Source organism: Hylobates moloch, unplaced genomic scaffold (genome assembly GCF_009828535.3).
Source record: "Hylobates moloch isolate HMO894 unplaced genomic scaffold, HMol_V3 SCAFFOLD_7, whole genome shotgun sequence".
NCBI lineage: Eukaryota > Metazoa > Chordata > Mammalia > Primates > Hylobatidae > Hylobates > Hylobates moloch.
Window position 1 is genome coordinate 44443558 of NW_026652282.1, and position 14770 is coordinate 44458327.

At 37.3% G+C, this 14770-nt stretch overlaps 1 protein-coding gene across 1 annotated transcript in view; it reads left to right on the forward strand.

Annotated features, from left to right (window-relative positions):
• Window positions 1-14770, forward strand: part of CLCN5 (chloride voltage-gated channel 5) — a 167416-nt gene that overhangs the window by 111339 nt on the left and 41307 nt on the right. Inside the window, exon 4 of the mRNA XM_032756956.2 lies at window positions 12256-12402. Within this exon, the coding sequence (XP_032612847.1) occupies window positions 12256-12402 (147 nt within the window). The remainder of the gene's footprint in view (window positions 1-12255; window positions 12403-14770) is intronic.

Here is a 14770-nt window from a genome sequence, read left to right on the forward strand (position 1 = left end):
ATAGTTTTTCATGAAGGTATGCCTTATAAGAAAAACCAAATGCTCTGGTTGTAATTGTAAAATGACTGTTTCCCCTCCCCCTGCTGGAGGCAGAAAGAGATTTTTCTCTGATCTTCACTGTAAGAACAAGAATGTTTTAGGACTCCTGGAGGTAAAACTCTTCAAAGTGTGAGGTCCCCCTAAGACTGGGCTCCCTGGGGTTTTTAAACTTTTGAGCTTATCCACACTCAGCCTCCAACTATTCTTCAGTTATAGTTTAGGTTTTCTTACCCCAGGGAACCTAAACTGTAAGTTTCTGTTTGTGTTCCTATGGAGGTTTCTGTTCATGTAAGCTATGATTCTCTGTATCCGTCTGTCTGTTTCTCTAATTTTGGGGGCAGCAGTTTGCCCTGTGATCTCAGTTCTCTGATGGAGCTGAGAAGAGTTGTTGATTTCCAGTTTGTATTGTGGGGATGGGAGTGATGACTTCCAAGCTTCTTTTTTTTTTTTTTTTTTTTTTGAGATGGAGTCTCGCTCTGTCGCCCAGGCTGGAGTGCAGTGGCACAATCTCGGCTCACTGCAAGCTCCGCCTCCCGGGTTCACGCCATTCTCCTGCCTCAGCCTCTCCGGGTAGCTGGGACTACAGGCGCCCGCCACCACGCCCGGCTAATTTTTTGTAGTTTTAGTAGAGACGGGGTTTCACCGTGGTCTCGATCTCCTGACCTTGTGATCCGCCCGCCTCGGCCTCCCAAAGTGCTAGGATTACAAGCGTGAGCCACCGCGCCCGGCCCCAAGCTTCTTATACACTGGACTTGAAACTGGAAGTCATCCTTTGATTTTTACTTGGATATTTGCATCCACCTTTTCTTTAGCCTTTATCAATGATGATGCAGATATGTCCTTTTTCTGTTCCTTTCACTTCATTTTATTGCATACATTCCCTGACGCAAGAAGTTATTTCTTTATTTTAGTATGTATAAATTAATCAATTTTATATCTTTCTAGATCAGAACTAATTTTGTCTATTCACATCTGGGACAAATATGCTATTCTATGTTTTTTAAAAAATCAACTTTTAAAAATCCCATCTGGAATGTTCGCACTGTGGAACATGTTGTAATTCTATGTTCCTCATTTCGATACTGAGCGATTCCTCAACTATTTACTAAAAAGTGATTCTTTCCTTATATTTGTGTTGCTTCTGATTTAGCAACTATTAAGTTCAAATAGTTTGGATCCATTGCTAAACTTTCTATTCTTTTTTTTTTTAAGTTTTAGGGTACATGTGCACAACGTTTAGGTTAGTTACATATGTATACATGTGCCATGTCGGTCTGCTGCACCCATTAACTCGTCATTTAGCATTAGGTATATCTCCTAATGCTATCCCTCCCCCCTCCCCCCACCCCACAACAGGCCCCAGTGTGTGATGTTCCCCTTCCTGTGTCCATGTGTTCTCTTTGTTCAATTCCCACCTATGACTGAGAATATGCGATGTTTGGTTTTTTGTCCTTGCGATAGTTTGCTGAGAATGATGGTTTCCAGCTTCATCCATGTCCCTACAAAAGACATGAACTCATCATTTTTTATGGCTGCATAGTATTCCATGGTGTATATGTGCCATATTTTCTTAATCCAGTCTGTCATTGTTGGACATCTGGGTTGGTTCCAATGAACAGACACTTCTCAAAAGAAGACATTTATGCAGCCAAAAAACACATGAAAAAATGCTCACCATCACTGGCCATCAGAGAAATGCAAATCAAAACCACAGTGAGTTACCATCTCACACCAGTTAGAATGGCGATCATTCAAAAGTCAGGAAACAACAGGTGCTGGAGAGGATGTGGAGAAATAGGAACACTTTTACACTGTTGGTGGGACTGGAAACTAGTTCAACCATTGTGGAAGTCAGTGTGGCGATTCCTCAGGGATCTAGAACTAGAAATACCATTTGACCCAGCCATCCCATTACTGGGTATATACCCAAAGGATTATAAATCATGCTGCTATAAAGACACATGCACACATATGTTTATTGCAGCACTATTCACAAAAACTTTCTATTCTTAACCCAGTGCCATAAGGTTTTGATGATTGCTTCTTTGTAGAAGACCAAAATCTACAGATAAATTTGCCATATTTACATTTAAGGAAATACATATACTAGTATCTGTATCTACTTATTCTTCTAGATGAATATCACTACCAGTCTGTCAAGTTATGTAAAGGATGCCATGGGGACTTTAGATTAATATATAGATGTAACATAATTCAAATTAGAGTCTATTTCATTCTTGGTATATTTAGACTTTCCAATCAAGAGCATAATACATCTCTGTTGATTTATATGTTCCTTTTTTCATTCCTATTTGGCTTTTTATAAATTTTAAAGTAATATTGTGTTTCAGGTTTATGTCTCTATTATGTCTCTATCATATATGAATTCTTTTATCATTATATTTTCTAGTTCTATGGTTATATGTAGGAATGCAGTTTTTAGTAGATTTACCTTCTAATTTATGAGTTCATATATTACTTTCGGCTATTTTTAGTTGGTAGTTTTGGAGTTGTATAGGTATGCATTCATGTAATCCAAACTGGAATACCATATATCTTCCTTTTCTATATGCATTCCTCATTTTTGTCCTTTTAAAGCTTTTCTTGTACTGTATTAAATAAAATTGGCAACAAGAAGTATCATGCCTTCCTGTATTAAGGGGAATGGTATTTGCTTCTTGGTTTTTTAATTTAGATATTCTACATCATGTCAAGAAAGAAATCCTCTACATGGAACATTTTAAACTTTTAAATACAGAATGACTGTAAATTTAAAAATCAATTCCTGACATCTGTTGAGATAAGATAATTATGGATTTAAAATTTTAATCTGTTAATCTGATCACTTATGTTGGTAGTTTCCCATGTGATACTGGTCTTGCATTCCTGGAATAATTCCTTCTTATATATAGCAGGCAAATCTTTCAAGGTGATGCTATATTTAGTTTGTTAACGTTTTATTTAGGAGTTTTACATGTATGTTCCAAAGTGAAAGTGATGTTTACATTTCTAGTGTCTTCATCAGGGCTGGTAGACCCTCATCCTTGATCCTCCAGGGTGCTTCTCTACACTTCCCATTTATGACACTCTTGAAAGCCTGTATAACAGGATATTTGTTATCATATCTAAAGAATCTCTGAGATAACACCGAAGAAAAGCTGATTAGCTAAGGGAACATAGCATATTATTGTTTTAATTTTAATTTACCTGAATTTTTAAAGCCATTAAAAAACAAATTATCTACCAATGTATTTTGCCTATTCATCTATTAGAATCCAATTTTAATGATTTAAACAATCTCTCTCTATAGACTGTTACTCCTTTGGGAGAATTTACAGAAAATATTAGTTTGTTATTTGCTTCACTTTCCCAGCTATCCACATGGTCTCTTCTGACTGGTTTGTCCTCTTCCTCTTTCTCATCAACTGTGGGTGTTGCCTAAGTACAATTTGTCCATGCTGAGTTATTTCTTTACTTCAGACATTCTCACAGTATAGTCTGTGAGTTATTGAGACCCTTTTAGGGGGTCTTTAAGGTCAAAACTATTTTCATATTAAGATATTATTTGCCTTTTTTACTCATTTTCTCATGAATATACAGTGGAATTTTCTGGAGACTGTAGTATGGGTGAAGATGTCATTCCTCTGAGAACTAGTAGAATATGTTAAGCAGAATCCAGTAATCCTCTATTAACACAGACATTTGAGTATTGTGACATTTAAATAAATCATTACATATTTTAAACATTTTTCCATTTTAATTTCAAATACAATATATATCTATAGATGTTATCCATATAAATAAAAGCTCTTTAAGGGTCCTCAGTAATTTTGATGACTAAAGGGATCCTGAGAGCAAAAAGTTTGAGAACTGCTGCTCTGGTATTGCCTGTTCAGAGTCCTCACCTTTTTCTCATAACCCCTACTCATCTGTAAGGATAACTCCCAGATGAAGACTACTCTGTAAGTAGAAGCACTACTATTTCCTCCTGGAATTCTAGCCTGAAATATCTGAAATTCTAACGGGTGGAGAAAGTGCTATGGGTTAAGAATTAGTCCAAGCCTCTGAAATAAGCACGTTCTGTGGCACTCAGAGATTAACATGCAAGATTTGCATTTCATTTCCATTTCTCAAAATAAAGTAACTAAAACTGGAAATGGAGTATAAGCTAGATTATTTTCTGAGCCCTCTTTTTGTGTCAGGCACTTGGGAGCACAGATTTAAGTAACTCTGTCCTTGAGTAGCTCAAAGTGTAGTGGATACACAGAAGGTGATTTTATGTGTGTGTCAGCTCCTATTGCTTTCACTGCTTTACTTCGGATTGTCTTAATGTTTTATTTTAAATGATATGACAATACTTGTATGTTCATTAATTGTATAATGCATCTCTAATCCCCTTCTTCCTCTTGCATTCTCTGTTTTCTGTGTTTGCAGTATCCGGCATATATTACTTACCCAGAATGCCATGTATAGGTCAACAGATACTTTTATGGAGCAAAAATAAGAAAGAAACAGAAAAGTTTATTGCTTCTCTGTGCTTGCTAGCAGTGAAATATGTGACATGCTTTATATTTTCATTTGTGGGGTCATGTGTGTCAGCCCACCTGTTGTTTTATACATTTGTTTTTGCCAAATGGGTTAGTTGAGATGGTATTAATTTATTTGAACCAACACATGTCAATGTCACTAGTAAAACAGGATGCCAGTAAGCCATACCACAAACTAGCACCATCCCGTCCACCCCCACCAAGGGCCCTTGCCTTGATCTTAGTACAATTATTGGGAATGTGTACTCTTCCTTCCCTTTTCCTTCTTTCTCCTCCAACCAAAATCACCTACATTGAAATTGGAAATGGCAAACTGCCTTACCAGCCCTTTCCTCCTCTTCTCTTCCAGACTACTGCTGCCACACTTACCTACTAAAATGATGTTTTTATCATGTTGCTCCTCAAAAACCTCAGTGACTCCATTGACTTCCCAGGTCCTTCATGACCTGTCTCTATCCATTTGTTCATAGACACCTTCCTTGTCTTCTAGCCAAGCACGAATGCCACCTTCAGTCTCATCTTCAAGTCTTTGGCCATTTTGTTTCCTGGTCCTGGAATACCCTCTCTCCTCCCTGAAGTCTCTAGCTTACAATCTCCCGTTCCATTTTCTGAATGCCAGTTGTAACCATTTAACACCTAGCTGCTGTGTAATTGCATGGTGTGAAGGTTTTCTTCCCAACTAGATCATAAATTCCTTGAGAGTAATGATGAAGTAATAAACTCTTTTTATATCCCTAATTCCCTTCCCTCATAGGGCAAGGTAAAGATTTATTGAGTGTCAGCCATATAAATATGTTGATTACCTCTTAACCCTTCCTCCCCAACTGGAATACTCCTCAGTAAGCATTTATTGAACACCTACTCTGAGACAACACTGGAGTTGCTAGAACAATGGAAGTGAGAAGGACATGGTGTAGTCACAAGACTCAAGTAGAAGAGATTATGCAGTCAACATAGATATGTGAACAAAGGGAATGTTGAGAGGAAAGCCTATTTGAGCTGGCCCTAGGTATGTTGAATGGGGTTTTACCATACTGAAAAAAGAATGGAGGTGGGGGTGGGTGGGATTCCACATAGGGCAGCTTGCCTGAGCACAGGCATGGAGGCCTGAAAGTACATGGCCTAGGTAGGGTATAACAAATTTGTGGCAGGAGATAAGTCTGTTGGTGTAGATGGGATCCATATTTGATAGGGCACTGAATGCCATGCAAAGAAGTTTTAAACTTTATATGCATGGGGAACCAGCTTATAATTTTAAGCAAGAAAGTGACAAAGGGCATACAAGCTTTGTAACACAAATATCAGCCAAACAACAATTTCCCCTGTTTGCTCTCCTCCTTAGCTCTCAATTTCATGGCAAGTCCTGTCTGTAATCCTCTAGTTGGGAAAATAAATCAAATCCTATTACATTTGTTCCTGGCCTACCCCAAATTCTGGCTGACCTCAGGCTTGTGGCCATCTAGAAGTTTAATTTCTTCCAGATGTGCCATTCTCTGGACTGACATGTCATAGTGAAGCCCCAGTGTGTTATGGAAAGAGCACTGGGCTTGGAGTTCAACTAGACTCTAAGGAACATTGAATTGGTTTCTCATTACTCTGCAGCTTTAATTTTTTCTCTTGAACATTCTAAAGACTGTATCAAAATTGGCAATATCACTTGCACCGTAGGTAAATACCACTTTCACTTTTACTGATTGTATTCATAACATCTGTTTTGCTTGATTTACTTGCTTCTTCTAATTTTCTTTTGTTGACCCTTTCTTTCTATGCATTTACTAAAGGGACACTTTATAACCCAAACAGTGAACCAGATAGCTGCTGCAGGAAATGTTTGAAATGAGGCAGCTCAATTTAGCTGGATTGTTCTGTCAGTGGGTTACAGGAAGAAGTTCATAAGGTGCCTACGAGGAAACTAAAAAGTTTTCCAGCTTCTCCTTTGTTGGGTCTTCATCTTATAGTGTCATTATTTTGTTTTAATGAATTCCCAGAACAATAGGTACACCCATCTGAAACTATGACTACAGGACACATTCCAAAGCCAGAGATAAGTTATTTTTGGACTCCCTATACCTTTACTTCCTATGATTTGTTTGGCTAATGTAGAGTTGCTGGAACCATGTATTTTAAATCACTTCCTGAGTGAAATATAACCAGTGAGGGGAGAGAGAGGGAAGGGAATTCTGCATTACTTTGCAAATTTTCTTGCTTTTTCTTTCTGTGCTAGTCACCATATGGAACTCATGGGCATTTAATAAATTTACACTAAAAGAAAACTTATTGAATTGTGCTACTCTCTTAGCCTCAGTTCTTCTCGTCAGCTAAAATGGTTCTTGTTTTTAGCTAAGATTTCTAGAAATCTTGAGTGCCTACATGTGAGGTTGAGTGCTTTTTGTAGGTTTGTCAAATGTAAATCTCAGAGTTAGACAAACATTAACCATAAATATTGACTCTGATGCTGCCTACATTTATAAAGGAAAGTTGATTTGTCTTGTTTGGATTTTATCATTTGTGTTTAGGTTAATATTATTTTCACTATTTTTTCCCTTGTCCTGCTATTAAGGTTAAAGTAGCAATAGAAGTGTCTATTGGAGTTCTTGGTAATTCAGGACTGTAGCTTGAGGGAGAAATGAGAGCTAGAAATAGTAAGTTTCCTTAATAAATCAGATTAAATCTGGGAAATATCTGTTATCTGAGTTACATAGGAGCTAAGATCCAGAGCAAAGTGGAGGGGCTATTTGTTTTCTTTTTTCTTTGTATTTATTTTGTTTGTTTAAAGAGGACATCTGTGCATGTAGGTGGCCTTGCTTAGGGAGTCAGAGCCCAAGTGATATGAGATGGGCACCCACTCAGGTGGTTGGCTTGAATACTAGAACTTAAACACATTGAAGATGACATCTGGACTTCCACATGGATATATGGCTTGCTGTGGGTGTCAGAGGCTGAGCAGGATAAAGAAGGAATCTACATGGAGTAGTAGTTCAGTTGTGTGAGTCAACCTGACAGGTATGAGGAGAGCATCTGTGCAGAGAAGAGTTGAGGAAAAGATAGGAGACTGGTTATATACAGGGGGATTGTTAAGAAAGTAAAAAAATTAAAAGATTTTTCATTGTTAATGAAGGGGAAGGTACATATATAGGAAGAGAAAAGACTAGATTGAGCCTTGTTATGTTGGATTGGAATCAGATATAAGTGAAAACTTACGTTTTTTATATGTGTAAATATTCATATATGTAAAACGTATGTTGTCAATATATAGGTGGATGTGAAAATATATGTGAAAGTGTGTGTGTGTTCCCTACCTATGTCCATTGGGGAGCAGCAACCCCAATAACAATAAGCACCCAGATCATATCTTTTAAATACCACCCCCAACTAAAAGGACTCAGAGTTCCTGGAAGAAATGGCTGATTTTGGAGATGGAGCATGAAAATACAAGATGAGTCTGGAATGTCTTTTGTGACAGAAATTAAGTTAATTCTCAAAGCATGATGGGGATATGTCAAAAGAACATAGAAGCCAGCTTGAAAAGGTTCCCACTGGACAAGTTTGGAAAATTTGAGTATGAAAACAATAGCAATAGATTATAACCCATTGAAAAAATTAGGATTTATTTAAATATAAATAAATGATTGAATGAAAATGTTTTTATAAGAAATGTTTTTTACTTAGTGTCAAAGTACCTCATCATAAAATAATCACTATTACAAAGAGACAAATGATATATTAACAATGTAAACACCTGGAAGATATCACTTTTATCAAGTGATCAAATAAGTATCATCATTAGTGGGGCAAATAAAAAGTATGTGCCCTCTAACAGGATGCAAATAGAAGAACACAATGTCACTTCTCTGATATTATTGCCAAAGATGTATAACCTGAGTCTATTTGTGAGGAAACATCAAACAAACCAAAATTGAAATATTGTCTACAAAATAATTGGCCTGTAATCTTCAAGAGTATCAAGATCATGAACCCCATAATCCTAGAACAGGATCTGTTCCAAGTAGCAATTACATATGGGTATTCCTTCCAGCACTTTTCAGGAAGTTTATGTTTTTCCAAATTTTGATTCTCCTCAAAAGTCAGTTGAGAAATTTGGAAAGTGGGAGCAAATTAGCAATCAACATAGAAATGTTACTGGTTTGAAGGAATCTGCTTATGTTACGTTCAAAGCAAAAACAGAAAACATTGAGGCATAGAGTCAAAGGTTGAGGTCAACATTTCCAGGAAGAGGTCCAGGGGCTTATAAGAGAGAAAGTCATGATTTAACTAGTTAACCTTGATTATAGCTGTTACATGTTGTATGTTTATGTCCATGGTCTTGTCTGCTGCTAACAGTGAGCCATTCTACCAATGAGATAAATAGTAGGCAGGGTGCTGTGGCTTACGCCTGTAATCCCAACACTTTGGGAGGCTGAGGTGGGAGGATTGCTTGAGCCCAGGAGTTCAAGACCAGCCTGGCCAAAATAGTGAGACCCTATCTCTACAAAAAACAAAACAGACAAACAAAAAACATTAAGTGGGCACAGTGACACATGCCTGTAGTCCCAGCTACTTGGGATGCTGAGGTGGCAGGATTGCTTGAGCCTGGGAGGCCAAGGCTGCAGTGAGCAGTAGTGGCACCACCACACTCCAGCCTGGGTGACAGAGCAAGACCCTGTCTCAAAAACAAACCAAAAAAAAAAAAAATCCCACAAGAGATAAATAGTAATACGTTTATATGCATAGTATATATACATCCTGAGTGGTGTTCCAAGAAATAACAAGCCTCAGAAGTGAAATAGGCCCTTATATTGGCAGTTTTGTCATGTGATTCTGTGTGGTGTTGTTTAACTGTGCTTAGGAGATCCAAATGTTTAAATATTACCCAACAATGTTTCCTGATCTTATACATGTTGTGTGTTACAATGTTCACTATAAGGTACAGTTATTTGTAAAGCAGACAAAACAGTTTCATCATTAAAAAACAAAATAAACTTATATGAGCCAGCATGTGCCCAAAAGCCCAAGTAAAGATGCTTTGGATGCACTCTTAATCTGACCAACATCAACACAGAATGAATTTTTTTTTCTTTTTTTTGAGACGGAGTCTCGCTCTGTCACCCAGGCTGCAGTGCAGTGGCACAATCTCGGCTCACTGCAACCTCTGCCTCCCGGGTTCAAGCGATTCTCCTGCCTCAGCCTCCTGAGTAGCTGGGATTACAGGCACACACCACCATGCCTGGCTAATTTTTGTATTTTTGGTAGAGGCGAGGTTTCACCATGTTAGTCAAGCTGGTCTCGAACTCCTGACCTCAGGTGATCCACCCACCTCGGCCTCCCAAAGTGCTGGGATTACAGGTGTGAGCCACCATGCCCGGCTGATTTTCTTTTTTCTTAAATAAAAAGTAAAGGCACTTCTTCCTGAATGACTGGAGGGAAGACAGAGTCAATTTCTTGTGTGTTGTTGGTAATAGGAAAAACCTGCTAACAATCCTGTATTAGGCCTGGTTCCCTAGAAGCAGAAGCAGAGACAGGATTTTGTGTGAGTCCTTTACTGAAAGAGTCCTCTCCGGAGAAAGGGATTGAAGAAAGCAGGATAATGAAGGGCAGAAAAGTCCAGTGAGGTCGGATTGATGAGCAGCAAGGGAGCTTGGCTGAGGCTATAAAACATGGCTTCTTAGTATCCCAGCACCCATTTGATCCACACATCAAGGTTAACTTTTGTAGCTGAGGAAGTTGTTTTATGGTCAATAATTTTGTACGTTATTAGTACCTTGGGGTAACTTTGTATCCTTCCCTACCTGACCATATATCATCATGTATGCATGGTAGTGTTCCAGAATAACCTATTATTTAGTTCACATTTGCACAGATTTCAAGTTACTTGTGCATGCTAAAGAAGAACATTGAGATTGCATTTCTTTTTAAATTTTATTTTAAATTGACATATAATTATACATATTTATGGGGTACAGTGTGATGTTTCAATACATGTATACTTTGTGTAATGATCAAATCAAAGTAATTAGCATATCCATCACCTCAAACATTTATACAGGAAATTTCCCTTGGGGTATCTGTTCTCTTGGTTTCAATCATCACCTTGATGTTGTTAACTCCCAAGTCTTTGCCAATCAATCTTCATCTCATCTGGCCTATCCAGCATCATTTTTGTATCTGGCCCACTATCCCACAGTGATTCATACATAGTAGATGTTCATAAATGTCACTCACACTTCGGTCAAGCTGGTCTCTTTATCACAAATGAGGTATTGTGAAATCGAACACATGATTTGGACCTTAACTTTAAAAACAACAACAACAACACTAACTGGGCAAGTTAGCCTTTTGCAGCTTTCAGTTTCCTTATCTGCACTAGGAGTGATAATGCCATAGCATAGGAATGTAGGAAAAATTAAAGGAAATAATTCATTTTAAGCACATAGCCCAGTGCCTAGAAATTGACAAGTACCTGGTAAATGTTGGTTCTTTCTCCTTTTTGCTGAATATTTAAGGCCTACTTTTTAGGCCTCTTACTTGATTTATCCTATTTGTTTTTTTACCACATTCATCACTCTTAGTTCTGACAACCTAGGACAAGAAGTTTCTTAAAAGAGTTGGAAAGTTTAAAACAAATAATATTTGTGTAATTCAGTAGAACTTTTCTGGCTATGATTTTTCACTAAGATTTTCTTTAAAGAATAGGGAGGGTGGGCCTACATAAAGTTGGCCATAATGCTTTTAAAAACCAAATAAATCAGTATACTAATATTTTTAAGTAAAATTTATAATCTGAAAAATTACACTTGGGATGAAGAACATTTTTCATCTTTAATATTAAATTCTTAAGAACAGCATTGAATGGCACACTGTGTTTCTTTTCCCCATGTCAGTCATCTAGTATTTTTTGTGCATGTACACTGTATTAAGACATCTGGGAGAGGCAGAGGAATAAGATAATTTTTTTTCCCATTCCCAAATGGCCAGCACATTTCTCAATACTGATGTCTAGTTTTTATTTCAGTTGATTACTTGTGAACTACTGTTATGTTTGTACACATGCCCTCATTTGGTTTTATACTCATTTGAATGGTTCTCAAATACTGCCATCAACTACATGGTAATGCTAGAGGTACATTATATCTAGAGGGTAACTGAATATATTTAGTTTGCATGAATATATTCATGCAAGAGCATGAAAGAAGACATAAGACTAAGTGCCAACCCAAAGGGTGAAGATTACCCAGATGTCCATCAGCTGATGAATAGATAAACAAAATGTGGTCTATCCATACAGTGAAATAATATTCAGCCATAAAAATTAATGAAGTGCTGATACATGCTGTAACATGGATGGATGTTGAAAATATGCTAAGTGAAAGAAACCAGACACAAAGTGTGATTTCATTTATATGAAATATCCAGAATCAGCAAATCTATAGAGACAAAAACTATAATAGAGGTTACCAGGGCCTGGGGGATGGGGAATTACTGTTTGTTGGGTACAGAGTTTCTGTTTGGGATGATGAAATAGTTCTGGAAATGGATAGTCGTGATAGTTGCACATAGTAAGTGTACTCAATGCTACTGAATTGTATACTTCAAAATGGTTCAAATGGCAAACGTTACGGGTAAGGGACTTGAGGATCATTGTTATAAGCCTCCTATTTTCCTTTCTGCACAGGTGCCATGGATAACAGAGGCTTTCAGCAGGGGAGTTTTAGTAGCTTCCAGAACAGCTCCAGTGATGAAGACTTGATGGACATTCCAGCGACCACTATGGATTTCTCCATGAGAGATGATGTTCCTCCCTTAGACCGAGAAGTAGGAGGTATCATTATTGGTGATGATAATTTATCTTAATTTTTTAAAGTTTATGTACAATAAAATTTTTTTTTTTAAATTTTATTTTCTAGCACACAGTCCTGTGAGTTTTTAACAAATGGCTAGATTCTTGTAACTACCACCACTGACAGGATACAGAACAGTTCAACTCCCCAGAGAATTCCCTCTTGCCACTCATTTGCAGTCAGACCTCCTTCCTCCCTAACCCCTGGTACCAGTGATCTTTTCTCTGTCCTTATAGTTTTTTTCTTTTCAATGATGTCATGTACATGGAGTCACATAGTATGTCATTCCTTGAGCCTGCTTTCACTCAGATTAATGCCTTGGAGATTTATCTAAGTTGTTCATTTCTTCTTCTTGCTGAGTAGTATACCCAGGAGTAGGATCACTTAGTCATATGGTAAATATGTTTATAAGAAACTGACAAACCATTTTCCAGAGTGCCAGTACCATTTTGCATCTGAACTAGCTATGTATGAGAGTTCTACTTGCTCTGTACCCTTAACAGCCCTTGGTATTTTGGCCATCCTATTATAATACGTATGTAGTGTTATCTCATCATTGTCTCAATTTAATTTCCTTAATGGCTAATGACGTTGAATAGCATTTCATGTGCATATCTTCCCACCTTATATACTGTTTGATGAAGTGTATGTTGAAATCCTTTCCTCTTCCTATAATTGGATTTTTTATTAACTGGAATGCATTTGTCAAATTAAAATCCCCCTCCTTGGTTATCTGGTTACCTAGCTACATATTCTTTTCAATGGCTGCATACAATTTCATGGTATGTTTGTGCCATGGTTTATTTAACCAAGCTTCTATTGATGCATATTTCAGTTGTTTCTGATCTTTTGCTGTTACAAACAATGCTGCAACAAACAACCTCGTATCTGTGTCTTCTAAGCATATGAGAGTATTTTTGTCACATGAGTGTATAAGAGTGCCTATTTCCCCACAATCTTACCAGTGCTGACATTACCATTCTTTTTTCATCTTTACAATATGATAGGATAAATAAATCTCATTATTTTAATTTTCATTTTTTAAATTAATGAGGTTGAGCATATTTTTATATGTTTGCAAACCGTTTCAATTTCTTTCTCTGGAAGTTTCCTGTTCATGTGATGTTCCTATTTTTCTAATGGGCTGATTATTTATTCTTATTTCTTTACCAGAGCCCTTCATATACTATTATTACTCTTTTGTCTGATGTGGGTTTAATGTATTTTATCCACTTCTAGTTTGTCTCTTTTAACTTTAATTTACAGATATTTAAAATGTTTATATAGCCATGTATATTGCCCCTTTCCTTTATGACTTCTGAATTCCTTATTGTACTTAGAAAGGACAGTATCACTTTAAGATTACATTTGTATAATTACTTTAAAACCCTGGTTCTTTAACTGGGATTGCCATTGTCAAAGTAGACAGAGGACAAGGAACTGCTGTCAAATTCATTATGTAGCAAATTCATATTAAGTACATATGGCATTGTAGACACTTTGCTGAGCTCTGGGAATTAGCAAGTCTTGAAGATACCATCCCTGCCTTCATGAAGTTGATTATGGCTAGCTAAATAGCCACATAAATGCTTATGATAGTTCCTACCCCTTAGAGTTATTTTCAGGATTAAACGAGATAATACATATATAGTGCTTATAACTATACCTGGCATACAGTTAAGTGCTCAATAACATGTTCGGTATCATTATTTTATTATTATTATTGCTACAACCCTGTATTATAAGTTCTATAGCTTTTATAGGAATTTAGCAGAATAAGCATTTCACGTGTGGGTGTGTGTCTGCGAAGGACTGGAGATTTCATAGAAAAGGTGTTTTGGAGCAAGGTCTTGAAAGATTAGTTATTTGGTAGGAAGAACACTTGAAGCAGAAAGTATGCTTTTACAGAGATATCAACAAGCAGAATATATGGAGGTATAAAAAGGCATAATGTAAGTCCAGATAGCTTAGTTGGTGTTATGTGCATCCGTATAAGAGACCACCTGAGCAGGCACAGTGTGAGCAACAAGGCTGTTTATTCACTTGGGTGCAAGTGGGCTGAGTCCAAGAAAGGAGTCAGTGAAGGGTGGTGGGATTATCATTGGTTCTTATAGGTTTGGGATAGGCGGTGGAGTCAGGAGCAATTTTTGCAGGCAGGGGATGGATGTTACAAAGTACATTCTCAAGAGTGGGGAGGATGTTACAAAGTACATTCACAAGGATGGGGAATATCACAAAGTACATTATCACAAGGGTAGGGGAATGTCACAATGGCTTGACCATGGTGCGGCCAGCTCAAAGGATCTTACAGTCGGGCCTTGAATGTCACGCTAGTAAGTTTGAATTAAC